Here is a 26483-nt window from a genome sequence, read left to right on the forward strand (position 1 = left end):
CACGGCCCGACCGCCTCGGCCCGTTCTGCGCCGCTTAAATTGGTGTTCTTAATGGCTTCCGTTCTGCGGATATACTTGCTGTTAAAGTCTGAGGCTGATGTTGTAATTATACTGTAGTTTGGTATCTGGGTTGCCAGGCCCGTTGGCGTGTGTTAAATCAAGGTTGAGGCTGCTGGAACAAGAATTTAAAAAAAAAAAAAAAAAAAAAGAATATTTTGTACAACTGGAGTGGCACAAAATATTAATGTCTTAAATGTCCAAGTACGCTCACTTCGAAGATATTTTCACCTAACATGATCTGAATCTCAGATTTTTTTCTTTGTTTCCTTGTGCTGGCAAGCAATGCGTTATCTAAACGACTGATGAAACGTGTTTTGAGATTAGCAGATTATTATTTTTCCTTGTGTTCCGAGCCAACGTTTGATGTACAAGCTTTGGAGACGCCGCCGCTTGAATGAGGTGGAGAGGGGGGAAAAAAAAAAAATTTTCAATCGAGTTGATTATTTTCTTTGGGGTTTGGAGTAAATCCAAATCCAGTACTGGTAATGTTTTAGCTTGTTTAGTTATGTTATTATGTCACTGGAAAAAAAAGAGAGAAATGAGCACCAAGTGAATATAAAGTTCTCTTCCTCTGTCAAAGGCTGAATAAGAAATCTCCTATACTTTTTTACCTTGTTGTCTCAAGATGACTTTTTCCCTGGCAGAACAAATGCCATCCATTCATCCGGTTTCGACCGCTATTCCGGGCCTGGTCGCGGGGGAAGTAGCTTCAGCAGGGTTACCCAGACTTCCCTTTCCCCAGCCACTTCTTCCAACTCTACCAAAGGGATGCCGAGGCGTTCCCAGGGCAGCCGAGAGACAGTCTCTCCAGCATGTCCTGGGTCGTCCTCGAGGTCACTTTCCGGTGGGACGTGCCCGGAACACCTCACCAGGGAGGCGTCCTGGAGGCATCCGAATCAGATGCCCCAGCCACCTCATCTGGCTCCTAATTAATAAGGGTGAGCCCCAGACACCCTGCGGAGGAAACTAATTTCAGCCGCTTGTATCTGGGATCTTGTTCTTTCGGTCACAACCCACAGGTCGTGCCCATAGGTGAGGGGAGGCACGTAGATCGACTGGCAAATTGAGAGTTTCACCTTTCGACCTAGCTCCCTCTTTACCAATACAAAGTCCGCATCACTCCAGACGCTGGACCGATCCATCTGTCGATCTCCCGCTCCATTCTTCTCTCACTCGTGAACAAGACCCCAAGATACTTGAAATCTTCCATTTGGGGCAGGATCTCATCCCCGACCCGGAGAGGGCACGCCACCCTTTTCAGACTGAGGACCATGGTCTACGATTTGGAGGTGCTGATTCTCATCCCAGCAGAAACAAATGAATACTTTTTGATAGTTTTTAATTGAGGAAATGATAAAAAACAGAGGAGCTGGCTTTCCAATTTCCGGATGAAGATCTGAGCGTCTCGGGATCGTGTAGGCATCGCGGTACAGCGTTTGGGAATCGCTGCTCCAGTCCCACAACTTCTGCTCCGTCGTGGACCAAAACAAATGGCTGCCAAAAAGTTTGGTAGCCTTTGTAACTTTTTTTTGTTCTACTTTGCGACGACCGGGCTGGTAATAATGCCTCCAGTGACCACAATCAGACGGATCGACGTGGGCTGTAAAATCCGCAGGCGTGTCTCACATGCGCGATGATGTGACGCCAACGTGAGGGTCAACACATCCGCAGGAGCAGCTTTTTTTGGGATGGGGGTTGGGGGGGGGCGCCACTCGTTATTCAAAGATCGAGGAAGGAGAAAGAACATTGTCACACGTGTCACTCAGCTGAGCTGCTCTGCTGCACTAATCTCATATTTGATGAATAAGTAATAACCTTTGGGTCTTTGGTTCGGTTTGTCCAAGAATGACATTCCGTGTTGGGTTTTTATTTTTTGTCCTTGAATTGATTCAACAAAAGCCTCTCAGTGTATGCTTGAAACTCCCATTTAATGCGGAAGCTACATTTTCTGTTTCCAATGTTGAATCACTGGAGTTAAATGAAGCGCTGATGCGTATTAGGTTTAAAAATCGCTGCACCAGAGCGTTCATCACAGCTACGTAAACAGATTTATTCCGCTAAAATGAGACACCTTGGTGACGGCGCAATTCATCAGCGGCGAGAGCTCGGGAGGGATTAATGATCAGGCGGAATGCTTGCCGCAAAAAAAAAAAAAAAAAAAATTACAAGATTATCAGTCGCAGACAGGCGACATGGGCGCGATTATGGGCACTTATCATCATCATCATCATCATCTCGAGAAGCAAGAAAACAGAGTAGAATCAATTAGGAATTTAAATCGAGGCGCGATCCTCACAAGCGATGGCGCTGCGTAAGCCTTTGAGCTGATTCAGTTTTGTCGGGATTATAAAGCCCGGGCTCGAATTTTTTTTTTTTTTTTTTTTGTGCGACGTCAGCACAGCGCGTCGGCGATCGCCTCAGCAAAACGAAACCTCTCTCCGCTCTCACCGGGCGATCGGCGTAAGGACGCCATCGAGGACCTCGACTCTCCTTGGATTTGGGAACGCGCTCCTCCGGTGGTCTCGTTGTTGTGGCCACACGCTGAGAGTACGAGCCGGCGTGCACAAGCAAATTTGGATTCGGCGATCATTTTTCCAAACGACACAAAGTCACGTAGCGATTAGCGGAAACGGAGAGGAAAGACTGCAGAATAGACGATGTCCAAACTTTGGGATCGTTTCACACACTACAAAAGAATTGTTTCCACCCCTTTGTTCAAAAACAGGACATTAGTGACGGAAATGGATAATGAGACAGTTGCTGGTATGGTCCGTAACATCAGAAAATTTGCCAAAATGTTGATCTTCCAAAGTAAAAGCAAATGTTTGTGAATGTTTTTTGTTGATTCAACACAAAGATATGAGAATATTTTTATTGTTGATCCCCAAGATTTGACAATTTTAAGTTCAATAATGACTCCAAAATAGTTGTCAAGTTATTTGATACTTGATGAAAAGTTTTAAGTGATGGTGTCCTGTGACGTCCGGTGTGGAAGCCAGTTTTAAATGTACAATGAACAACAATTGTATGTACAAAATTAAAAAAAACATCTACATTTTAAAAAGTAAACATTACCCACAATGTAACTGGGTTCATATTATTCTAAAAGTTTGTTTAGAATATGACAGGTCACAGCCCTGGAGTCCGTAAATGTCAACGTACATTTTTACGACGTTGGAAAGATTCAGTAACACCCTGAAAGGAAACATTTTTCGTCACCTAGCGCAGCACGGCAATTACCTTTACTACGTACATCGTTATCCCGTCCCCTTGCAAGCATTCTAGATGACTAAATACATTTTACCGTGACAGCCGGCACCTTCTCGAGCGCCTCCGACGACATTCTCTTAGACTAGCGCGTACCCTTAACATTACCGCCCTGATTTACGCTGGTGCCTTTTGCGAGGAAAAGTTGTTCCGATTATTTCTTGACAGGCTCATCCTCTCCTGCTGTCACCCTGAACATCCGTTTTTTTTTTTTTTCTTCTGTAGTTACTAGGTAACCATAATTCAGACAAATTGAAAATACACGACTCCGGCATGTTAGTGCAGGCTTGCATGAGACGACTGAGGAGCTGCAACTTGAAATTGCAATCAAATTTGCCAACGAAAGAGAAGAACACACGGAAGAGTCCCAGTTATGTTCTGGGCCCGCTTGGCTTCCTCCAACTCGAGGCGTCTTCAATCTGTCCAGGGTGGAATGACTCAAGACTATCACAGCTTTCAGGAGCGAAATCCGCTGCCCAGTCCAGAAATCTCGATCCTATTGAACATCTGTGGAAGGAGCCAAAACGGATGAAAAGCATCCTTCAAACTGGAAATAGCCGGAAGAGTGCATTTTATTTTGTCTTTGTTTACCAACAATTTTGTCAGTGTATGTTTCATAAACTGGAAAAGATCAAAATGTAACTTCTCGGCAGAAGTAAGGAAGCTTGTCTCCGTCCATCCATCCATTTTTTACCGCTTTTCCTGGTCGGGTCGCAGGGGAAGTGACTTCAGCAAGGATACCCAGACTTCCCTTTCCCCAGCCACTTCTTCCAGCTCTTCCAGAGAGATCCTGAGGCCTTCCCAATCCCGCCGAGAGACATAGTTTCTCCGGCGTGTCCTGGGTCGTTCCCGGGGTCTCTTTCCGGATCAGATGGCCCAGCCACCTCAACTGGCTCCTCTCAATGCGGAGGATTGACACTGAGCTTCTCACCCTTTTTCTAAGGGAGAGCCCAGACGGGGGAAACTCATTTCGGCCGCTTGTATCCGAGAACCCACATCTCGCGCCATAGGTGAGGGTATGAACGTAGATCGACTGGTAAATTGAGAGCTTCGCCTTTACTTAGCTCCCACTTTACCAAAACGGACCGATACAAAGTCCGCATCACTGCAGACGCTGCATTGATCCATCTTTCAATCTCCCGCTCCAGTCTTCTCTCACTTGTGAACAAGACCCCAAGCTTGTCTCTCCAAAGTTTTTTTCCAAAAAGTTTGATTTCCACCAACTGCACAACTAGCTTTTGCGCCATCAAAGTCGTGATCAAATTTGAAAATATGTATCTAGTTGACAAGCAGATACCAACCAGCAAAGCCTCTCAAACAAGAGTTGTGCAACAAAAGACATAAACCAATATTTTTGTGACTATCTCGCTGGGGTTTCTTCACATCAGGAGATAATATAACCCCCTTTTTTTTTTGTGTCAACAGGATATTGCGTTTACATGCAGCCACAACGAGATGGAAAACTTGAGTGGCCAGAATATTAACAGGATATTAACGGGCGTCACAGCGGGGGCGGCGGCCAGCAGCGAGGGCTTAGCTGCGGCCGACCGTGCTCAAGTCTGCACCGAGAAGCCATTTGGAAAAAAGGCAATGAGCCTCCTGAGAGCAGAACAGACGCTGCTTCAGCATCCGGAGGAACAAACGTCGACGTTAGGCTGCCTTCCTCCGAAATTAGACGCGGGTCCGTTGTGAGCCCGTCAAAAGTAAAACGGAAAACAATTTCAGGTGCTTTAAAATGTTTGTCAGACCCAGCTTCCTTACGATTATGCAGCGTGATACACCGTGACGGCATTTGGCCCACTTGGTCAAGTGCTGTACTGGCCTTCGTTTGTTTTCTGTGGTTTTTGCGGATCCGTGGAACAAGAACTGGATTGGCGAGAGACGAATTGCCTAATTGGTGTGGTTGAACTAAATGCAGGCGTCTGACGTCAAGATTTTGCAGTTGTACTACGTTCTAATCAATGTAGGGTCCACAACAGTCACAGGACTTTCATTCATGAATAGGCCCACAAAGGCTATTTGAAGGACAGCTTCCAAGACCTCTGAAGACAGTCAATACAGTACGTAGTGCGTCTTGGTTCTTCACAACACGACTTCAGCAACGGACCTTTTCTGTCCGTTTTGCATCTCTATGTCAGCCAGGAACACCAGTTTTCCCACCAGTTTGTCCAATCGTACCCAATGAATTTTTCCCACATATTCTTGTAATTTCTGCCCTGTGTCCCGTGATATGTTTTACTCTGTCGTCAGTCGTTACATTTCTGTAGCTAATTGACTTGTCAGTCAGCGCGAGGACGTGGCGTGAAGGCGAGGCGCTTCGGGATCTGAGCGTTATTTAGACTTAAATGAGGTCAAGACCTTGAGATACGCGAGGAATGCGCGATGTAGCTGCTTGCGCACGCCGCTCGGCAAATACTGGGGCGGGTGGGCGTCATCTCGAAAAGCCTCTCACGCCGGCGTGAAGCGGGGCCACGCCGTAACTCATTTATTCAGTCATAAGCCAACGTCTGCATGTCGTCTTGTTTTTGATGAGGCCGACCTTCCCTTGACCGCAACTTCCTGTGGATCCGGCCCAGAAGGAAACCTCTCGGTTGCTATGGATACGAGAGGCCAATGAGCAAACAGATCCGAGTGTCCTCTTGAGCTTTTTTTTCCCCCTGAAAAACGATGGAAGCTCTCTCGAGGTTTTTCACCTCGTGGAGAAAACGCCGAGGTTTTTCTTTGCCTTGCGTTTGCCACCGCGTCGTTCTGAGTGATTCGAGTTAAATCAGTGTTCTGGAGCCTTTTTGCCTTGACTTCCTGTGCCGAGGCCACGCCCCTCAACACGTTGACGCCTCTCTGTGTCTCGTGCAGTTGGTGGGTTTCATCTACGCCTGCTACGTGGTCAAGCTCATCTCGGAGGAGGAGGACAGCTGTGAGTACACGCACACAAACATCTGCATCCTCGTGGGATTTTTATGTAACATTGTAACTCATATTGCAGAAAATTATATACGGTTAGTGCAGTCACTCAAATTTGAAAAATATACGGGTATGTTCAGTCGTGCCCGCAGATATAAAGTTACGAGTGTGGTCCACCAGTCATGCCCGCAGATATAAAGTTTGCGTGTTCTGTTTGTAATTATGAGTGTACACCTTTAAGAGCGAAGAGGGGCGGTGTCAGGTAAACGAGGAAGTCGAAGTAGGCTGAGCAGCAGTTTGTGTGCTTCCGTGTTTAAAAAAAAAAACGGTTTTCATGTGCGCGACAAGTGCGGAATTACGCGGTTGCGGAGCTTAGAGGGAACATTGGTTAAGACTACACAAAATAAGCGACGTCTTTCAATAATTATGGATTTCTAATAAATTTTACGCACGTGATTTGTTTGTGCTCGACTGTGCAGATTTGCGAGTGCGATGGCGCGCAGGCGCATACGTGACTGGTTCGTGTACAACTGACTTTTTTTTCATGCAAATCTTCAGTTCCGTAAAGTTTTGGAGTCGCCCCTGTATCCAAATCTTTGCTCACGCCGACCCCCAGACCAGATTAAAAAAAATATCGATTTCACAAACGCAAACAAGTGTGGTTAAATCATCATAACTCATTTACTCAAACTCATATTACAAAACAATTTTCAACCTTTGTTGTGTGAACAAACATCCAGACTTTCTATCTTGAGGCGACATAATGCAGCACAGCCCCCGCAAAGCGAGAGAAAAGGTGGAGTTTTACAACACTTTTCAGACACTTGAGCATTCAAGAGAATAAATAGATTTCTTTCATTTTTTTGAATGCGCTTAACGCGCAAAAATAGATCACTCGTATCAATCTGTGAAACAGATCCTAAACCGACCATTTAGGACATTGCAGATTTCTGCCGTACAGCGATGAGATGTGCTTTAAAATTCGCTGGCCAACCAAAATGGCAGAAAAAAAAATATTGAATTTTTATGCCGCTTTTTACTGTTGTGGGTTTTCGTCGCCAAGTTCTTACTGCCGGACGACCGCGTGAAAGATGTAATTAATGTCGCCTATTCAAACGTTTCAAAGTGTGCAGTGACGCAAACTGAAGCTAAATATGGTTTTGGGAAAAATAGCTTGATTTGCGATCCGTCGCGTCTGCTTGTAAGTATTACAGTGAATTAAATACGCCCGAGGGCGCCGCAAGCAGGGGTGGCGGTGCTGGATCGATAAGCCGGCGTGTTTCATTGAGTAATAAATGCTGAATGACATACGGCGCTGACGGGCAATAAACGAGACGGCTGATATCTCCTGGCAGGCGCCAAGCGAGGCAAATTTCATCGAGATAGTTGATCAGTTAGTCTCGATTTCTCTTGCGCCGGCCGCGGAAGAACCGTTTCGTTTTGGCGCGGGTTTGGAAAAACTGATCCAGGAGATACGGCAAATGGATCTGTCACTGTAAAGCCCATTACTGCCACTTATAGGACTGGAGTGGAACAATAACGCCCTAATTTATTTTATTTTTTTCTGAGTTCAGTCCAGCACACATTTATCAGGTATTTGATAGTATTTGAGACGATCCGTCCATCCAATTTGTTGGCCCCTTATCCTCACAGGGGTCACGGGAGTGCCGGCGCCTATCCCTGAACCGGTCGCCAGCCAATCGCAGGGCAGGTGGAGACAAACAGCCGCACTCACAATCACACCTGGGGGCAATTTAACATGTCCAATTAATGTTGCATGTTTTTCGGATGTGAGAGGAAACCGGAGCGCCCGGAGAAAACCCATGCAGGAACGGGGAGAACATGCAAACTCCACACAGGGAAGGTTGGAATTGAACCCAGGTCCTCAGAACTTTGAGGCCAAGTTAGTAAGTTTCTAAAAACAGCCTTCGTTATTGCATGGCAGTAAATTTCATCGCTAGACCAAATGAAGTGTCCGGTTGTATTTTTGAGATTTGAGCGTATATCGCAACAGCAAGTAAGTAAATAGCGCTTCATCCGGAGTTTGAATAATTTATGTGCCGCAGTGATGCCCTTTCCATAAACGTGGAATTCTGAACCAGCAGCCTAGCACAAAAAAGGATTAGCAAAACAAGCTTTCTTATCTCCACTCAGTGCCTCAACATCTCAAGTTCAAATCTTTACCAATTAATTTTCTTGTTCACAGGCCATAAAACTCATCTTAGTCCCACGTGACAAACATAAAAAGTAACAAGCAACTCGGAGTGCAATGTTCTGCTCGTTTTCTCTTCATTGTGTATTTCCATCTCCAAAAAAAAGTCAAACCATGGCGGCTGGTACGCGACATCCCTGGTCGGCGTCTTTGCCTGGCTAACTTTACACCCTTCTCATTAAAAAAAAAAAAAAGGAAGCGGTCTTAAAAATAATTCCCTTCCAGCAAACTGTGTAGTAAAAGTCTTTTTTCCTGTAATGCGCTCTCTGATAAGCCTTCAAGCTAATGGATGTGTCAGTCAAACCTACCTCGGCGGATTTTACTTTGTGCGGCGCCTCGCGTGTGTTTGAAACAAAACGTCCGCGCTAATCCGGCTTCTTGCATTCCCACAAAATTGCCCAAAAGTTGGAGGGCACGGCAGGTATCGCGTGTTGCGCCCTTAGGGGGCGCTCATAAATCTCTTCACCGGAGGACCTTGATCACGCATGTTTGAGCCGCCTCAAAAAATGCTATCAGTTGGTAACAATCGGACGAAATTCATAAACGCACTTAGCTAATTTTATGTGGCTGGAAAAAATAAGTTTGAATTTTTTTTTTTTTTTTTAAATATCCTTCTGTATAGTTCAAATTTGGCAACAGTCAGACAACAAGTTTGATTGGAAAATGGCCTATTCCAGCAAAATACCGCGCCTGTATCATTTCAGGCATGGCTTCTTGGGACTTTTTCGCTGGTCTTCTCGTCATCGGCGTGCCTGCCAGATTTCGTGTTGCTAAGTGAGACTAGACTGACTTCAGGGGCTGAAATTTCAGTGATTTATCTTCAAAATGGCCATAAAGAAGTTGCCCTTTTTTTTTTTTTGCTCCACCTTTGATGTAGCTCAGTAGTTAGAGCATTGGTTTGGTAAACCAGGGGTTGTGAGTTTGCTTCTCACTGGGGTTGGGGTTGTGGCGGGAGAGGCATCCGGCGTAAAAACTGTGCCAACCAAATAAGAGCGTTCATCTGAGGTGACACGCCGTTTTAAATTTCTTTGATGTACGGATTAGAGACGGTCGCACTGAAGGAAGAAACAGGAAACACAACTGGAGATGGCAGAAATGAAAATGTTGAGGTTCTCGCTCGGAGTGAGCAGGTTGGATAGGATTAAAAATGAGTTCATTAGAGGGACAGCCAACGTTGGATGTTTTGGAGACAAGGTTCGAGAGACCAGACTTTGATGGTTTTTGACATGTCCAGAGGCGAGAGAGGGAGTATATTGGTAGAAGGGTGCTGAGGATGGAGCTGCCAGGCAAAAGAGGGAGAGGAAGACCATGACGGATGTTGTGAGGGAGGACACGGGACAAGCCAAAAGGGGAAAAAAAAACCAAGAAGATACTCGATGGATGGACGAGGCTCATTTGAGTTTTTACGGCTTAGATGGAAAAAGATGTCCCGCTGTGGCGACCCTTAACGGGACGAGCCGAAAGGAAAAGAAGAAGAAAATGTAGTTTGGAATAAAAGCTGAATCAAACGGGGGTGCATTTTGCAATGTGGCGTGAATACACGATTAATACGGCTTAGATGGTAAAACCGAGACAAAGACTTCACAGAAGCGAGGGCGGCGTATCGACTGCTCTCAAGTCGGCGCTATCACGTTTTGTTTTTCAAAAGTGAGTCTTCCCCAGGAACAAATGAGACGTGCAAATCTGCCGTTGGCAATTTGGCCACCACGGCAGCAGCGAGCGAGCGCGCCTTCTTCTTGTCACGCTTTCCGCCGGCATAATTTGGGCTGGGGGTCGGGGGAAAGTGGAGGGGGGGTGGGGTGTTCAATCATAACCTTCGCTGCGCTCTCGAACGCGGCTGCGGGAAGAAGGCGTCGGATTGATAACGCGCGAGCTGAACAATAATCGCGGCCGCTTCGGGGAAACGGGCCTCGAGCGGGGAAACTAATGCGCGCCGAGGGCCCTCGTCAACATTCGCAGCTGCTGAGGAAGCTAATTAGTCTGATCATAATTCCGCATGCGTCCGCCTCCAATCGGACAGGTTCTAATCGACCCTCTTACGTAAACAACACACGCGCACTAGCTGGCGATGTGCGTCCAGACGGGGTCCTCATTGGGGGGGGGGGGGGACTCTCATCGCGTAAGGACGGAATTCCAGCAGCGGCGATTCTGATTGTTCCAATAACGACGCGGGCGGCGTCGAGTCGTGCCGCCATCCAAGGACAGACGAAAGATTAGCGCTTGTCCTGTTGTGTTTCATCACCGTTGGTGTTCCTCGGCAATACATGAGAGGGATTATGGGCCAGTGAATATGTGACGACTCGGGGAATACGAGAAAGTAAGTTATGTTAGCCCAAATACATGTACATTTTCACTGTAATTAAATGTGCAATCTTTATTTGAGAAATTACAAGTTAACATATTTGAAACTATATGATAGTTGTACCTTGTGATAACTTACAGACGTACTTACTTTTAAAAACATACTTTTTCATCCTCTGTGTAAAAACATGGGCATTACATGGGGATTACAGTGGTTTGAGTCACAGTAGTCAAAGGATTCTTCTTTGTGTGCACATTACTGTGGTATGCTGCCCCCGGTGGACAAGGCAGGCACACCAGAAGGAGCGGCACAGTCAATTCGAGGGAAGCATTAATTCATGATGCATAAACTTTACAATCAATTTGATTGTGTTGTTATGCTAAGTAGCATATTATAGATAGCAATTGCCATTATTTTAATGGTTAAAGATAATTTGAGGTACTGTAGTTTGTTTTTATTATTATTATTATTAAAATCGTATCTCATGGCACCATTGCACATATTTTTTTTCACCAGTATACCGCCGCTTGGAAAGATTTGTGAGTTTTTGGGGATGCGGAGCCCCGCTAAAAGTAAATTACTCGCAGGAATTCCGAAATTTCGCACCATCCTACGTTTCGATAATGAGGTTTCATTATGAATAAATCTGCAAGTATATGAAAATAATTTCCAAACACCACATTAGGAAATGAAAATACCAACTGGGAGAAAGTCAACAGACACTCGTCAAGATGTCGACGTTTATTTCCACTGGCCCGATTATTGTTAGTAAAATTCAGATTTTCTTCCATACAAACTATCACTCATTCCCCGAACAATCGGTTCGATTCCCCGTTATTTCTTCACACGGCTCGTAGCGTTATTTTAACAACCGTCTTCTTAGCGAGGGCTACGTTCCGCATCGCCGTCTGCGAATTCCCCGGCAACCGACGGAGCGCGGCGCTTTTAAGGAGCTCCCCGACATCAAAGTGAGAGCGCGCCGCCGTCTGACGCAAGCGACCGCCCGCAGGCCTGCGCTACCCGAGATGTTCTCGGCCGAGAGGCGCCGTGAATCTTTGGTCCACGCGAGGAGCGAGAGACGGGAACGTTCCGGAAGGTCCGCGGATTGACGGACGCTCTTCCTTCCCTTTGCAGTTGATTTTATAGGCGGATTCGACTCGTACGGCTACCAGGGGCCACAGAAGACCTCCCACCTTCAACTACAGCCCATGTACATGTAAGTACCGCGCCTCGAACTGCAGCCCATTTCATGAAAGTACAACAAGCGATGCGTACGAGTTAAAAATAGAAAACACTGCTGTATTTTTTTTTTCTTCCCTTTGCTTTTGTTCCATGTCAAAATCTAACATTCAAATAAAAAGTCTATTACACAGGTATAAACCATCAGCACAACAATGATTCCATTACTTTGAACAGAGATTAAAATAAAGTTCAAGTCATGCCTTCACTCCCGTAGATGTTTCTATCAGTCAAGTGGAACCCGATCGTTTACTCCCACTGACGGATATATTCGAGTATTCCAGGACGGTAGGCGTGGAAAAAAGGGTCTCGCCTACGCTTTGAAAGCCGCTGTAATGACTGACGGATCCCTGTAGATGGTGGCGTTGCGACGCTTTGGTTTTGCGATCAGCACAGCTTTTGAGTGGAAAATAAAGAATAAGAAAGTGAATGGCAGCTCATCACCTTGATTATGAAGTAGAGAAATGAAAACATGTTGGAAATGAGAGTATTTAGACTTGGAAAATTGACTCGTCAGTAGGATTACGGATGAATTAGGACATCAAAGACCTCTCTGAACGAAATTTTCAATAAGATTTGTTTTTCCACACTAGCCTCTTAATTGCTTAATTTAGAATAACTAAAAGTACACAAGACATAAATTCTTAGCTTTAAGATATACATACTCAATTCACAAACAAAATTCCAATTGCGGCTGTTAAGGTCAGGACGGGAAAGGAAAGGAACAAAAGAACGACGGATGAAAGGCGGGAATAGACCAAGAAGCAAAGAAATCAAAGCCAAAGCCGTCGCTTTATGTCTCCCCCGGTGGAGGTCATATCACGCGTCATAAATCATCGGCTCCGCTGCGCGTAACAGCGGTGACACACTTCCACCGCGCGCGCGCACAAACATCATCAATATGCTATCATTGTCCCCGCACCTGTTTGTTCCTTCATTTCGATCTTTATTGGCTTTGGCCGGAGGGACCCATGAAATTGCCGCGTCCCGGAGGAAATAGAACCCGCCCAAATTGACACGCCCACAGGCGTGTAGTTAAGAAAAAAAACCCATCAAAATCTTTCAAACATGGGACGCAAGCACGAGCTAATCACACCCTACTGCAGGGGTGTCAAACTCATTTTTCTCCTGGGCCACATTGTTGTTCCGTATGACTGTGGAACAAAAATATTGAATCATCTCATCATATTTACGTCATCAATTTAAACTAGTTTTGGAATCAGAAGTCAAGGCTAAAGTCTTTTTCAAAATATTCACGTTTTGTAGCACTAAAATCTTTGTAATATCTCTACTTTAGCCATCCATCCATCCATTTTCTTTGCCGCTTATCCTCACGAGGGTCGCGGAGAAGGCTGGAGCCTATCCCAGGTGTACACCTTGAACTGGTCGCCAGCCAATTGCAGGGCACATGGAGACAAACAATCATAATCACACCTAGGGGCAATTTAGGCAATTAATGTTGCATGTTTTGGGGATGTGGGAGGAAACTGGAGTGCCCGGAGAAAACCCACACAGCCACCGGAGAACAGTCAAACTCCACACTGGCCGGGTCGGGATCGAATCCCGGTCCTTAGAACTGTAAGGCCAATGCTTCACCAGCTTGATCCACCGTGCCGCCTCTAAACTTTATCATTTATGTTATATGACAATTAGAAATTTTGGTACAGATTTTGATGGAATTTGACGCTCTAGATTTGGCTTATTGGCCCACGTAAAATCGTGTGGCGGGCCAGATCTGGCCCCCGGGCCTTGAGTTTGATACCTGTGCCCTACTGTATCAAAATTGAAAAATAAAAATGCTCATTTCTTTCTCTCCTTACATTGTCACACGTTCCATTATTCTGCCAGTATTGATAATCGGTGAAAATGCTCAAACGCTTTGCAACGTGGGAAAACGGTGACGCAAAGCAAAAGCAGCAGGAGCGTTATTACGTATGATCGTCTGAATTTGTCATCTTCAATATTTGCAGGTCAAAATAAGCGCTGCCTTACCACTGAAGGACTTCTTGATTTGTTTTGGACGTTGGCCAAGGAGGACCCAAAAGATTGAGAACGCCCTCTTCTCCCCCCCCCCCCCCCCGCCCCGTGGTCTCCATTGCTGACGGTACAACACTGGCCTCTGGTGGTGGGAAGCGATAACTACAAGGCATGGGAACAACCGCCATTGGCTGGCGGTTTTGAAGCGTTTTGTCGTCTTTGTGCATTTGCGAAATCATCCACACTCGGTTGATGTTTTTTTTTTTTTTTTTTGGGGGGGGAACTTGTTTAGTGCCTGGCGGACTTACCGACGCCGCGAGTGCGACCAACAAAGGAATGTCAGATGTCGTTTTGCCCTTTCTTCCGGAACACCTCGGATTCTGGACACCGTGTACAAAAAAAAAAAAAATGTGAATCTTTTAATGTTTACAGTCCGAGAGAATGCACCGAGGAAATAGGCAAAATTTTTTGGTGTGCACGTCCGGGCCTTTGCTGTCTAAATAATTTGTCTTCCACCAAAGATGGCGAAGACGAAGGCTTCCATTCTTATCCGAGAACTCTTCCAAAGTTCCGACACATTCGTGACAATCACCGACCCCGCTCGCACGGCCTGGAAAAGCCCGGAAGGCGGCGAAATAAACGTGGCTTGGCATTTTGGCACATCACTACCCCGGAAAGTTAAAAGAATGGGGAAAAAAAAAAAAAAATCATAAAAATTGACATGTACTGTATATAAGACGAGGCTTCGAAATGAAGCCGTGCTGTGCTGAAGCCACGCCCCTCTCAGTTGTCAATCAAACCCCACACCTGGGAAAATGGATGCCAATTATTCAGCCTGCACATATTTCCGTGTTTGGGCCGCATAAAAAAAAATATATATATATATTTGCTTCAACCGGCCACACGCCGGCTGTCATGTCTGACTTTATGACCTCACTGTTCTGCTTTTTCTCCCTGCGAAGTGCGAGCACTCGGATAACAACGAGGCACTCTATAGCAACAATAAGAATTTAAAATTGACCCTATTTGGGCATATCTCCCCCAACAGCGACGGTTTACATTATTTTAACTTATTTGTATCGCGCATTTTATACAATGCTTTGATTTTTGTTTTTCCCCCTAATTTTCTTTATGAATTTGTAATTTTTTTCCCCCACTTATATCTTAATTTTTTTTAATCAATAGCACAAGAGAAATATTTTTTGTTTGTTTTTACCGGATTTATGACTGATCCACCCCATCCCAAGAACTTGACGACAAAACGTTTGTCCTCCGCGCTGCAAACGTTCTCCCAAAAAACCCAAATTCCTGTACGCCTGTCATGACCACGCCGGACGGTTCTGATGCTGACGTTTTCCTCGAGGAAGCAAAATCGGACCTCGCGCTCGTTGGACGTTTTGGACTCTCTGGACCAAACTTTGAAGCCCTTCCCGGTTTGCCGTGTGACTCTCGTAACCTCTTTTCAAACTTTGCTCGGAGGATCCGGTCCTCGCTGGAGGTCGCCGCCGAGGACTTTGGGAACGGTGCGCGTTTGCATGAGGTGTCGCCAAGCTCTCTGCGTATTTACTAACCTCAAGCCGCCCACGCGCGACTAGCTACTAGTCTCCGGGGGGGGGGGACACTTTCCTCAATGTTAACTTTGTTGTTTTTTTCTACCAGTAGGAAATGTCCACGGAGGTAAATAGTGTTAAAAAAAAAAAAAAAGAAAATAACGTAACTGTGACCTTGAACTTGTAGATGTTTTTTGTTTTTTTAATTGTTTTATTTTCTAGTTAATAATGTATGATGTTGTCAAAAAGTGGCCGCGTGTCTTACTGTGTGTGTGTGTGTGTGTGTGTGTGTGTGTGTGTGTGTGTGTGTGTGTGTGTGTGTGTGTAAGGGGGGGGGGGTTATTCATAACACAAAACTCCATCCTTCAGGGTCTGAGGTCGGGCGGCGAGGGCAGTAGCGGACTTCACCCGGCACAAAACTCTCACCTCAAATCGTCTCTCCTTGTTTAAAATTTCAACCTGTTCCGATTCACCCCAAAAATCCCCAGGAAATGTTTGAATGTTTTTTAGTAATTAAAAAAAAAACACCGTCATTATTCTTCATACAAAGATGTTAATTGCAAAATTGTAAAGACAAACAGTTCTTCATCACTGATGAATCTGGCATGCGCAACTTGCCCACTGGGTGGCAGTATAATGCAAACAAGGTTATTTGCTCAACTACTTTAGGTGAAGTCAGTAACCTATCGTAATTTCCTGCCCAAAACTTTTTTTCACACGCTTTCAACCCTGCGATTTATGCGTTGATGCAGCTGATTTGTACATTTTTTCCAACAGCCACAAGGAGGCACTCGCGTGGAAAAGGTAAGAGTGAGACTGGTGGAATATATGTGCTGAGGAAGTGACTTTTACCGGCCCTTTTCGCACTGCGCTAGCGTGTTGGTGCTGTGTTACTGGCATGTCTCGGTGATATTTACTGGTAAGTTTTATTTTAACTGACCCTGTTGGTGCTAGCGTTAGTGCTGCGCTAGCATTAAACTCTTTCTGTGTACCGTCTTTCTTTGTAAATATGTCGCGTTTCAATGTGGGCACTTGCGGCTTTTACACAGCTGCGGCGTATGTATGTACCAAATGGTATTTCCTTTACAAATGTACTGGATGAGGCTTGTAACCAAGTGCGCTTTTTAGGCCGGGAAATACGGTAAGTTAAAAAAAAAAAAAAAAAAGCACTTTGTCATTATTCTTCATACAAAGCTGTTAATAAGAGTTTTGCTCAACTACTTGAGGTGAGTCAGTAACTTAGTCCTTTTTCGCAGAGGCTAAAGAATGCTTATGAGTATTCTTATATTGTCTGGGTGTATGGGTTGCTGCACCGTTTGTGATCAAACATACATTCACCGAAAAGCAGCTCATATCTTGAAAAACCCGACTGAGCATCTCAAGGCACTGCTGTACTTGCACTAATTTGCTAGGAATGGGCAACGCCATTTGGAGGGGTCGGAAAATTCCGAGATGCTCTCATCCGTTTAAAAAGAAGATTCCGGAACCCCCAGACGACGACCCGCGTCGAACGTTGGAACGGACGTTTAACGTGTGCCGGAAAAGCGGGAGCAGACTATTTCCTGGCTTTCCGGGTGACATTTCAGACCTTGAAACGGTCAATAGCGCTTTTGTGTGGTGTTTACCCGCGAACGGACGAACGCGTGCAGCGGCGGCTTGAAAATGTGCAGAACGAGCTGGAGTCGCGTTTCTTTTGTGTGTCAATAAATGCTCACCTGGGGCTTTTGTACCAAAGGCCAACCTCCGTATGATATCATACAGTAAGTAAGTCCTGAATAAAAAAATGGTTTTGGAAGGGGGAATAAAAGGAAATCTAAAAATTGCATTTGTCAAACCGCACCTCAATGGAAATCACATTCACGAGGCTGGCCGTTCCATTTATTGGATAGAAATCCAAATGTTAACAACCATGAAAAAAAATCAATTGTTTACAATCCTGCTGTCGTAGTTTTATTCAAAACCAAGTACAACTATGAAATATGAAGAGCGGTTCCAGTGTTTTGGTCCAAACATTTAACACGTCCGCCATCAAAAACAGGACATCGTCTGAATACGGCTGCACCCCCAACTGGATTTGACGAGGTTGAGTCGGTTCTGTCCCGACGTCGTCTTCTCCCAGACCTCCCAAAAACGACCTCATATTTGTAGAGATAAAAATATACAATGAAGGTACAATCGAATACAGTGCTGCCTCGGTTCTCGACCACAATCCGTTCCATAAGGCGGTTCGAGTACCGATTTGTTCGAAAACCGAATCAACCGCCGCGAGTTATGTTATTTCCGGGTTTTTATCGGGAGTTCCTTTGAATTGACAATAACAAGCCACGTCGTGGGTGGGTCAGATAGTCTGGCCGCGCGCGTCGTGTTGTTGGAGGCGTTCGAGTACAGATTTTCGTTCGAAAGCGGAAGCTAAAAAAAAAAATCTTGAAATTTTCATTTGAAAACCAATTTGTTCGAGAACGGGAGACGTTCGAGAACCGAGGCACCACAGACTGGAGAGAAATTCAACACTTTTTGCCACATTCAATGGACATGGTGTCGCTCTTTCTGGTGTGCCCGCCTTGGGCACCGGGAGGGGGGGGGGGCGTCATTTACCCTGAGGAAAAAAATAATAAAATACAGGGAGCCTCTTAAAAAAAAAAAAAAAAAAACACCTACAGTTTGATGGGAGCTAAAATCATCTGGTGATTTAGTTGCTGGCTTTGCAATATAGCGCAGGTCACGTTAATTGTATGGTTATTATATCATAAAGCAAAAAAAAAAAAAAAAGATACCGAAACAAACTTTTTGGACATTTTTTCGTACAACTTGACAGTAGTTAGCTAAAAAGCTAAAACCCCAAGAGTGAATGTAGGAAAGCTGCATTTCAGAGGTGGGGGGTTGTCAAAAGCTGCTAATATTTTTGACTTCTTCGAATTTCCTAAATATGATTCTGTATTTTTGCAATAATCTGCCCTGACACAAATTGCTTGTCACTGCCTATAACAGCCACAGGGAGGTGGCAAAGTAACACTTTGCTATTGGACTGGCCTTTGGCTCCTACGTACAGTAGAAACCGCAGAGACGGCACCAAAGCACTCCTTTGAAATTACATAGGTCAGTTATGTTCCAGTTAAACGGAAATGCAAATACTCTGTTTATGTTTTAGCTCTTTAGTTTGTTTTGTGTTTGTTAATCCGATTTTATTGTGCTGCAGCCAATGTCGCGTCACCCCTTCACGCGTGCCGGCTCATCTCCAGCCCGCCCGCCGCACTTTTCCTCCCGTCGGCGGGGCTTCGTCCCAGCGCCTCGGCCTCCTCCAGGGTGGAGGTCAGCGGCCTGCCCAGCGTCTCGGGCAGCATCAAGGTCAGGAGGCCGATGACAAAAGCCAGGACGCCCACGATCAGCTGACCACACGTAAAAAAAAAAATATATATATATATATATATATATATATATATATTATTGCAGTTGGAAAATGATGATAAATGTGGAAACGTGAAGTTATGTGGCGTGGCAAAACCTGAGGCAGGTAGATCCACACGTCGGCCAGGTACACGCAGAAGGGCGCCACCACGCTGCCGACGCGGCACATCATGCTGCCGCTGCCCACCGCCAGAGACCTGCGGGGCAAACGCCCGTCGGGCACCACGAAAAGGGATCACGTAGAACGTTCGTACACACACACACACACAAAAAACGTGTCTGCCTTCATTTATGGGTCGTCGTTGGTTTGCGATGACCTCTGCTAATCATCTTGTGGATGCTCACGAGCGAGAAATTGGACTATTTTATACGTACGGATGGTGACCCAACAGGAGAGCCACGTTTCCCGCTTTCAGGTTGAGTAGTAACCCAACACAGCCAAAATTAGCACCGCTAACTTTTGGTTGACGGTTCGAGGTTTTCTGCTGTACGACAGCTGGATGCCTTGTTCGTTGACATGCACTACACAGTTTCACCGCTAGGTGGGCTTATTTCCTACACAGTAGAAGCACAGCAAAAATAAAAATACTCGTAAGGATCGATTCATCCCCGTCTCTTAAATCCACCCATTTTCTTTGGCACTCATCCTCACGAGGGTCGCGGGCAGCGCTGGAGCCGAACCCAGCTGTCAACGGGTAGGAGGCGGGGTAAACCCTGAACTGGTTGCCAGCCAATCGCAGGGCATATCGAGACAAACCGCCGCACTCACAATCACGCCTTGGGGCAATTTAGAGCGTCCAATTAATGTTGCGTGTTTTTGGGGGATGGGGGAGGAAACCGTAGTGCACGGAGAAAACCCACGCAGGCACGGGGAGAACATGCAAACGCCACATAGGCAGGGACGGGATCGAACCCGGGTCCTCAGAACTGTGAGCCCGACGCTTTCCCAGCCGACCCACCGTGCCGCCCCATTCTTAAATCACAGTTAAGTACTAAAGTCCCTCCGCTCTAAGGCGCCAAAACCTTTTGCCCTCCAAGCACACTAAATAGTTTCCCTCTTTTATTTAACTTTGCTCGCATACTGAGTAGGAAAAAATTGAGGTGTTGCATTCGCAGTTCATGTTTTCAAGTTCGCTTGCACTGTCTCGACTTTTAGCGGCGGTGGCCGGCCAGTAGAGGGCGCAAGGGCACTGCCCCACCACTAGCTTACGCTAGTAAACGGCAGGCTGACTTCTCGTGGTTTGTTGTTGCGGGCTCAGTCGTATAAAGATAGATTTGCTGCTTATGTTTATTGATAAGTAATATACAAATACATATGGCAGGAGTTAAGTGTACTTCCGTGCACAACGTTATTTCCGAGCGCTGGCGATGAGGGCCGAACTCGAAGGCGACATTTACCTGATGATGGTGGGGTAAAGCTCACAAGTGTACAAATAGATGAGACCGAAGGCGATGGCGACGGCGAACTTTCCAATCATGCTCAGGGCGATGGCCAGCGCTTCGATGTCCTGCCAACGCATTTTTACACAGACATCACTCAAAACGTACAATCAGGCCGTCAAGCGATACAATTTAGAGCTCTGTCGCTAACAAGAAACAAAAGAGATTACACAGATATGACATAGATATACATTCAAGTTACATAGAGATTCATATATTATATTAATATCTTCTTTACAGAGGATAAATCTACGACTCTGTGCATTGATATGTTTGTGTGCATGTGTTGCTGCGCACTTTGTGTTCAACAATGCTTTGCTGAAACGCTTAGCCCATTGGTGGCATTTCTCATCGTGTTAGCATTCATCTGACGGTTTAACTGTGAATGGCATTAACAGTTCAGTAACTGCCAAACTTTCTGCTGGTTGGGAAGTGAGACGCGTTCACGGGCACCGTGCAGCGGTCGTATCTCAAATTTTTGCCCGCAAGTGTCAACGTAAACGACCCGATCCGAAAACCTTGTAAATCAGGACTGAACGTCTTTCGCAGAAACGGACGGCGACACCGGGCCGCTAAAAATACGTACGCGAGAGCTGAGCCTCTTCCGAGACGATTTATTTTTGCAGCCCAAGTTCGATTCCAAGGCCGCAGCCGCAGCGTATCGCGTTACCGGCCGTTACGGCGGTGGGGTGGGTGACGCTGTTGCCGTGGTAACCCAAGCGGGCCAGCGTTGACGTTTTCCGACGTGACGGGGTACGTACGGCGGGGACCACGATGATGAGCACGCAGGCGACCCCCGCCAGCAGGAGGGCCGGGGCGCACGTCTTCTTGCGCCCGATGCGGTCCATGGCGAAGCAGCCGACCATGTAAGAAGGAAGCTCCACCGCACCTGCAAGCAGCCAATCACAGCGCGGGGCCCCCGAGTCAGCGCTTCCTGAAAAACGACGACGGCGCGACACACGATCCGGGCCCCAAATAACCGAACAACATTTGAAACGCTGGAGCGGGCGCGACCTTTGGCCTCCTGGCTGTATTTGTGACTTCCAGCGTGAAGAATTCGGATAACAAAATGTGGCTGAAGTGTCGCATTTTTTTTTTTTTTTTTTTTTTTTTTTTTTGCAGACCTCCTTACCGACCAGGAAGAGGTTGACGTACTGGTTGCCCCCCAGGTTGACGGAGCCCAGCGAGAAGACGTAGTAGCCCAGGCTGCCGATGAACCAGATGGCCCACACGGTGCACGTGCGCCCCGCCATCCGCCAGCTGCCGAACAAGTCCAGGATGGACAGCTTCTTCTCCGCCGAGGCGTCAGTCTCCTCCTCCTTCGCCAGCAGCGCCTCGCCGTTCCGCTTCTCCGCCTCCAGCAGCTCCTCCACCTTCAGCCGCTTTTCCAAACTGTTGACGCCGGCCATGGCGTCCAGCAGGTCCTGCGCCTGCTCGTACTTGCCCTTGGCGATCAGGTAGAAGGGCGTCTCAGGCAGCTTCCAGCAGAAGAGCAAGAAGGGCGACGTGCACAGCGACAGGACGATCTGGTAGATCCACCACACGCGCACCAGGTAGCCCGTCAGCGCCACCACCATGACGCCCACGGCGAAGGCGGCGTGCACGTGCATGGAGGTCCACGTGCGCACTTTGATGCCCGTGAACTCCGTCACGTACACGAAAACCACCACAAGGTAGCCGCTGGAGGCCTGCGAGGAGGAGACGCTGCTCGGTCACAAGAAAAACTAAAACGCGAAATGCGATTAAATGCCACAAGGTGGCGTCAAAAGCCCCTTCGAAATAGGGAAACGCCATTGATCCATCGGAAGCGCCCGCAAAAACGCGACAAAACATTTGCGAATACGACGCAAAACAGCACTTTAGAATACTGCGCTCGATAAAAACCATTGCCGTTCCTTCTTCAGGCTCCCACCGGATTCCGGTGAAGACACTTCCCTGTTAATTTCATAGAATATGCTCGGAAAAAGAACAAGAGCCATTTTTTGGTGTTGCAGTAAGAAATACTAATCTAAAACAACAGCATCTACGCTCGTTTTCATCAGCGCCTCAATTTCCTTTCAGATTAGATGTCGAGCTAGCAGACTTTCATCTGACAAAATTACATTTTTACAGTATTTTTATATTCGGTATCCCGTTTTATTCATTAAAATGACTTTTCCATGGTAATGCGCCTTCCAACGACCTGTGGAGCCCTCCAGTGGCCGCTTGTAGTACTTGTACGCCGCTATGCGCCAGTTCTCACGGCGTTGACGCTATCGGCGTCTGACTGCGTGTGAAAAACGACAGCTGAGTAGTGGAGGGGGTGCCAGAGACTTTCTCGTACACAATGGACTCACCATGGCCAGGAGGAAGCGAGACACCACAAAGTAGTAGTAGTTGGCGGAGAAGGCCACACACACGCCAATCCCGAACTGCCAGAGGCTGGCGAACATCAGGATCTTCACTCTGCCAACCCTGAAGGGGCCAACCAGAAGCTGAGCTGGCCGGAGTCCACCCGTGGATCATGTTAAAGGACGGGATTTTGCTCGGGTTGAGGGTTTCGGCAATTTAGACGAGGATTCTAAAATTTCATTGTCATCATCTCACCCAAAAACTAAACGTTAGGATATTCGGGTGAGCTCCAAGCAGCAGGGTTGGTGTTAGGGAAATGGTTAGGTCTAGCGTGACGGTATCGGTCAGGAGGTCGGGGTCAAGGTTAGTTTTGGTCTTAGGATCAGGGCGCCGGTATTAAGAAGTAGGAGATCAAAAACAGATTTCAAAAGGAGGGTCAGGTTTAGTAATTGGGCTTTGCGTTGGGAATGAGTTTAGGTTTAGAGTTGGAGATAAGGGCTCAAGTTAGTTAGTTAGTTAGTTGATTGGTTTGGGATTAGTAGAGTTGGGTTAGGGTTTGATTCAGTGTATGGAAAAACTGTAAGGTTTAGGGTAAGGGCTAGGGATAGGGGAAAGGGGGTTTACGGTTTGGCTATTGTTGGGCGGTTGGATTTGAGAATTGGGGTAAGGTTTCAGATGTAGAAGTCTGGGTCCTTTGGTTGAAGGTGTAAGGGGTTCAAATTAGCTCAAATGCTTAGGATCGGAAATTCGAGATTAGTGTTAGGTCCAAACGTTACAATTAATTTAGCATGTCAGGGAAGTGGAATTCGGGTTTCGGGGATGGGTGCTAAAGTTTGGCGATTGGACTTCGGATTCATCTTCGTCTTACCTGTCAGCAATGTCCCCAAAAACAAGTGCTCCCACCAGCACCCCCAACATGAAGGTGGGCTGGCACAGCTTGGCCAGCCAAGCTTGGTCGCACACCAGATCCCAGTCAGTCACGACGCTCTGGTACACTTCGCTGTGGTCGTAAACAAAGCCCCCGGTGCACGTTTCCACCGATTTATTTCCATCGAAGGGGTAAGCAAAGTCTTTGGGACGAATCCGTAGCGCCCGCCGGCAACGGCTCAGTTCCCACTGCTCCCCGCTGAGAGTCCGGACCACTAGGGGACCCATTTCAGGTTTCAAGAGGGGCAAAAACTCTTCCACGCTGGACCCGCTCAGGTTGCCGAACAAGACGTCGGTGACGTTGGCGGGGGCGCCGCAGACGAAGTTTGGGGTCTCCACCAGGAAGACGGAAGCCAGGTAGTGGATCCCGCAGGCCGTGGCCTGGAAGACGGCAGCAAAGTACACGCACGCCTGAAACCTGAAAGTTGAACGCCAGATGTTCATTTTTTCAATCTATGCTGTGTTGACAGCAACTTTAGCTGCTCAACCACTACTTTATACGTCACATCCTGCTGCCAATTGGAACTGCTTCGAATTTCCATCTGTAGAAAAACAGCCCCAAAGCACGATGCTGTCGTCATCACATTTCACTGTAGTGTCGGTGTTCTTCTGATGATGACCGATCTTGTATTTTAAACAAACAAAATTACAGCCCGAAAGTTCAACTTTAATTTAATTGGATCGTGACATATTTGCCCACATCCCTGTGGGAATTTTGGGCTTTTATTTACATTTTTTTGAAAAGTTCAAAATACAGTGTTAGCACAATAACTAGAAAGCAAACAAATGTCAGGGAAAGGCTACCAGAACATCTGAAATTCATTTCTATCGCAAAAATCCAGCAGTTCCAACAGGAGTATGCTGACTTTTTATATCCACTGGACTGTACTGCACATGTGCTGTACGCGTACATAATATTGCGGCATGTATCGTATTGAATTTTTTAGGTCAGCAGAAAGCCCGTAAAACAAAACGTGTTTTTGTTTTTTGCGAAAGAAGCCAAACAGCTGATAAACCTTACATTTAAATTCATTGTAAATCTATAAGTCTCGTTATGACTGAAACCCTAAAAATCTTTAATCGCCTCATCATATTTACACATTAATTTTCTGAACGAGCTTTGGAATCAGAAATCAAGGGGAATGTTTTTTTTTTTCTTCCAGCTGTTGTTGATGTTTGGTAACCGAAAAATGCTTGCAATTTCTCTGTTATCATTTACGATATGACTATTTGAAATTTCTCCACAGATTTGAGCAAGAATCGTGGAAGTCGACAGACGTAATTTGCCTTCGCGGGCCTGACAAAATCATGTGGCGGACCGGATCTGGCCCCCGGGCCTTAAGTTTGAAAGAAGTGCACAATGTTTAGCAGTCCCGGTTGACAACGTTTGCAAAGAAACAAAATGATAACACAAAGTTTGCGTACCTCTTGAAATGTCCGAGCTCATCAAATATCCTCTCGACCGACATTTTGGGACGCTTGCACGGTGCGGCTACGCGTGTGTGTGTTTTTGTGTGTGGGTGGGTCCACGTCGACGTGGGCGAGTGGGCAAGTGGGCGGGAGGAGGGTGCGCGGCACACACAAATGCGCAGGCACACGCACGCACACAAAAAGATGGCCTCAGAGGATCCGCGACTTGTTGGACAGGGGGTGGGAAACAAAAGGCGGGCGGGCTAGCCGAGGGCACCCCCCGTGCAACTAAAAGTTTCAGAGGAATTGTTCCAAAAAAAAAAAAAAAAAGCGCTCACAATTGAGAAATTAGAGGTGCGTCATTGTCCACTTTCACAAATACTTCATGGCCTCACAGTTCTGAGGATCCGGGTTCGATCCCGCCCCCGCCTGTGTGGAGTTTGCAAGTTCTCCCCCGTGGCTGCGTGGGTTTTCTCCGCGTGGGCACTCTGGTTTTCTCCCACACCCCCCCCCCCAAAAAAAAAAAAAACATGCAACATTCATTGGTCACTCTAACTTGACCCTTGGTGTGATTGTGAGTGCGGCTGTTTGTCTCTATGTGTCCCGCAATTGGATGGCGACCAGTGCAGGGTTTACCCCGCCTCCTGCCTGTTGACAGCTGGGATCGGCTCCGGCACTCCCCGCGATCCTCGTGAGGATATGCGGCAAAGAAAATGTACGGATGGATGATATCCTCTGCTCCAATCGATGATGCCGCACCTCAATCGATCGCCGTCAACGAGGGCCGTCCTGCAATTGTCAGGTGAGTTTCCGCCCACTTAAAAAAAAAAAACCCCAACAACAACAACTTTGCTCAATGAGTACAAATTTGACGCATTTTCTGCAGGTAAATTTATCATTAAAAAATATTGACGCAAGCATGAATTGCCATCTGTTGACGTGGAACTTTTTGGGCTGGCCCGCCACTGTAGCGACTGGTTTCCCAGACTCACGAGCCACTCAGCATTCTAATCCGTCACAACGACATCTTCAATAAACGTTTTTAATTAATGAAGGGGAGGGGGGGGGGTTGGCTGGGGGTTGACGATTAAACCTTTTGAGGTACCGTAGTCGATTCTAGCATTTCGGATCAAAACGCACCCCACCAATGTGGCGACTGGGAGAGGCGCCGTTACCCACGTCGGCTAAAATTCACCCGCATTTTGCATGTTGGCAGCCGGGTACTTAATAAAATGACCTCTCTTTTTGCTGGAGGCGACCAATGAGAGCGCCTGGTTAATAATTAACAGTTTGAGCTAAAGTTGACTCAACAGAGCTAAAGTTGACTCAACAGGCAGCCGTCACGGCGAGATCGGGCCGGAACGTCACAGCTGAGGCGTTTGCCGTCTGCTTGAACAACGAAAAAGAAAAACAAACCGTTCCATTCCGTTCCACCCAAACAAATGACGCTCCATTTTGTTGC

General features: G+C 46.6%; 2 protein-coding genes across 4 annotated transcripts in view; one reads left to right on the forward strand and one right to left on the reverse strand.

The window, feature by feature from the left end:
* nkain2 (sodium/potassium transporting ATPase interacting 2) overlaps positions 1 to 15790 on the forward strand; it is a 59185-nt gene extending 43395 nt beyond the window's left edge. For 2 of the 3 annotated variants that reach the window (XM_061812832.1, XM_061812834.1), the window contains exons 5-7: positions 6181 to 6241; positions 11877 to 11958; positions 13952 to 15790. In XM_061812832.1, the coding sequence (XP_061668816.1) occupies positions 6181 to 6241; positions 11877 to 11958; positions 13952 to 13961 (153 nt within the window). In that variant the 3' untranslated portion in view covers positions 13962 to 15790. Of the gene's footprint in view, positions 1 to 6180; positions 6242 to 11876; positions 11963 to 13951 lie in introns of those variants that run through there. The other variant, XM_061812835.1, reaches the window with a different exon arrangement.
* Positions 15791 to 18362: 2572 nt separating this feature from the next.
* Positions 18363 to 25104, reverse strand: slc22a16 (solute carrier family 22 member 16). The gene is made up of 8 exons (XM_061812454.1): positions 25037 to 25104; positions 23553 to 24029; positions 22690 to 22807; positions 21486 to 22041; positions 21115 to 21242; positions 20312 to 20421; positions 19011 to 19110; positions 18363 to 18894 (listed from the first exon to the last, which is right to left on the reverse strand). The coding sequence occupies exons 1-8, from the start codon at positions 25078 to 25080 to the stop codon at positions 18724 to 18726; spliced, it is 1704 nt and encodes a 567-aa protein (XP_061668438.1). The 5' UTR covers positions 25081 to 25104; the 3' UTR covers positions 18363 to 18723.
* Positions 25105 to 26483: the final 1379 nt, after the last annotated feature.

Source organism: Syngnathoides biaculeatus, chromosome 23 (assembly GCF_019802595.1).
Source record: "Syngnathoides biaculeatus isolate LvHL_M chromosome 23, ASM1980259v1, whole genome shotgun sequence".
In the NCBI taxonomy this organism is placed as follows: domain Eukaryota; kingdom Metazoa; phylum Chordata; class Actinopteri; order Syngnathiformes; family Syngnathidae; genus Syngnathoides; species Syngnathoides biaculeatus.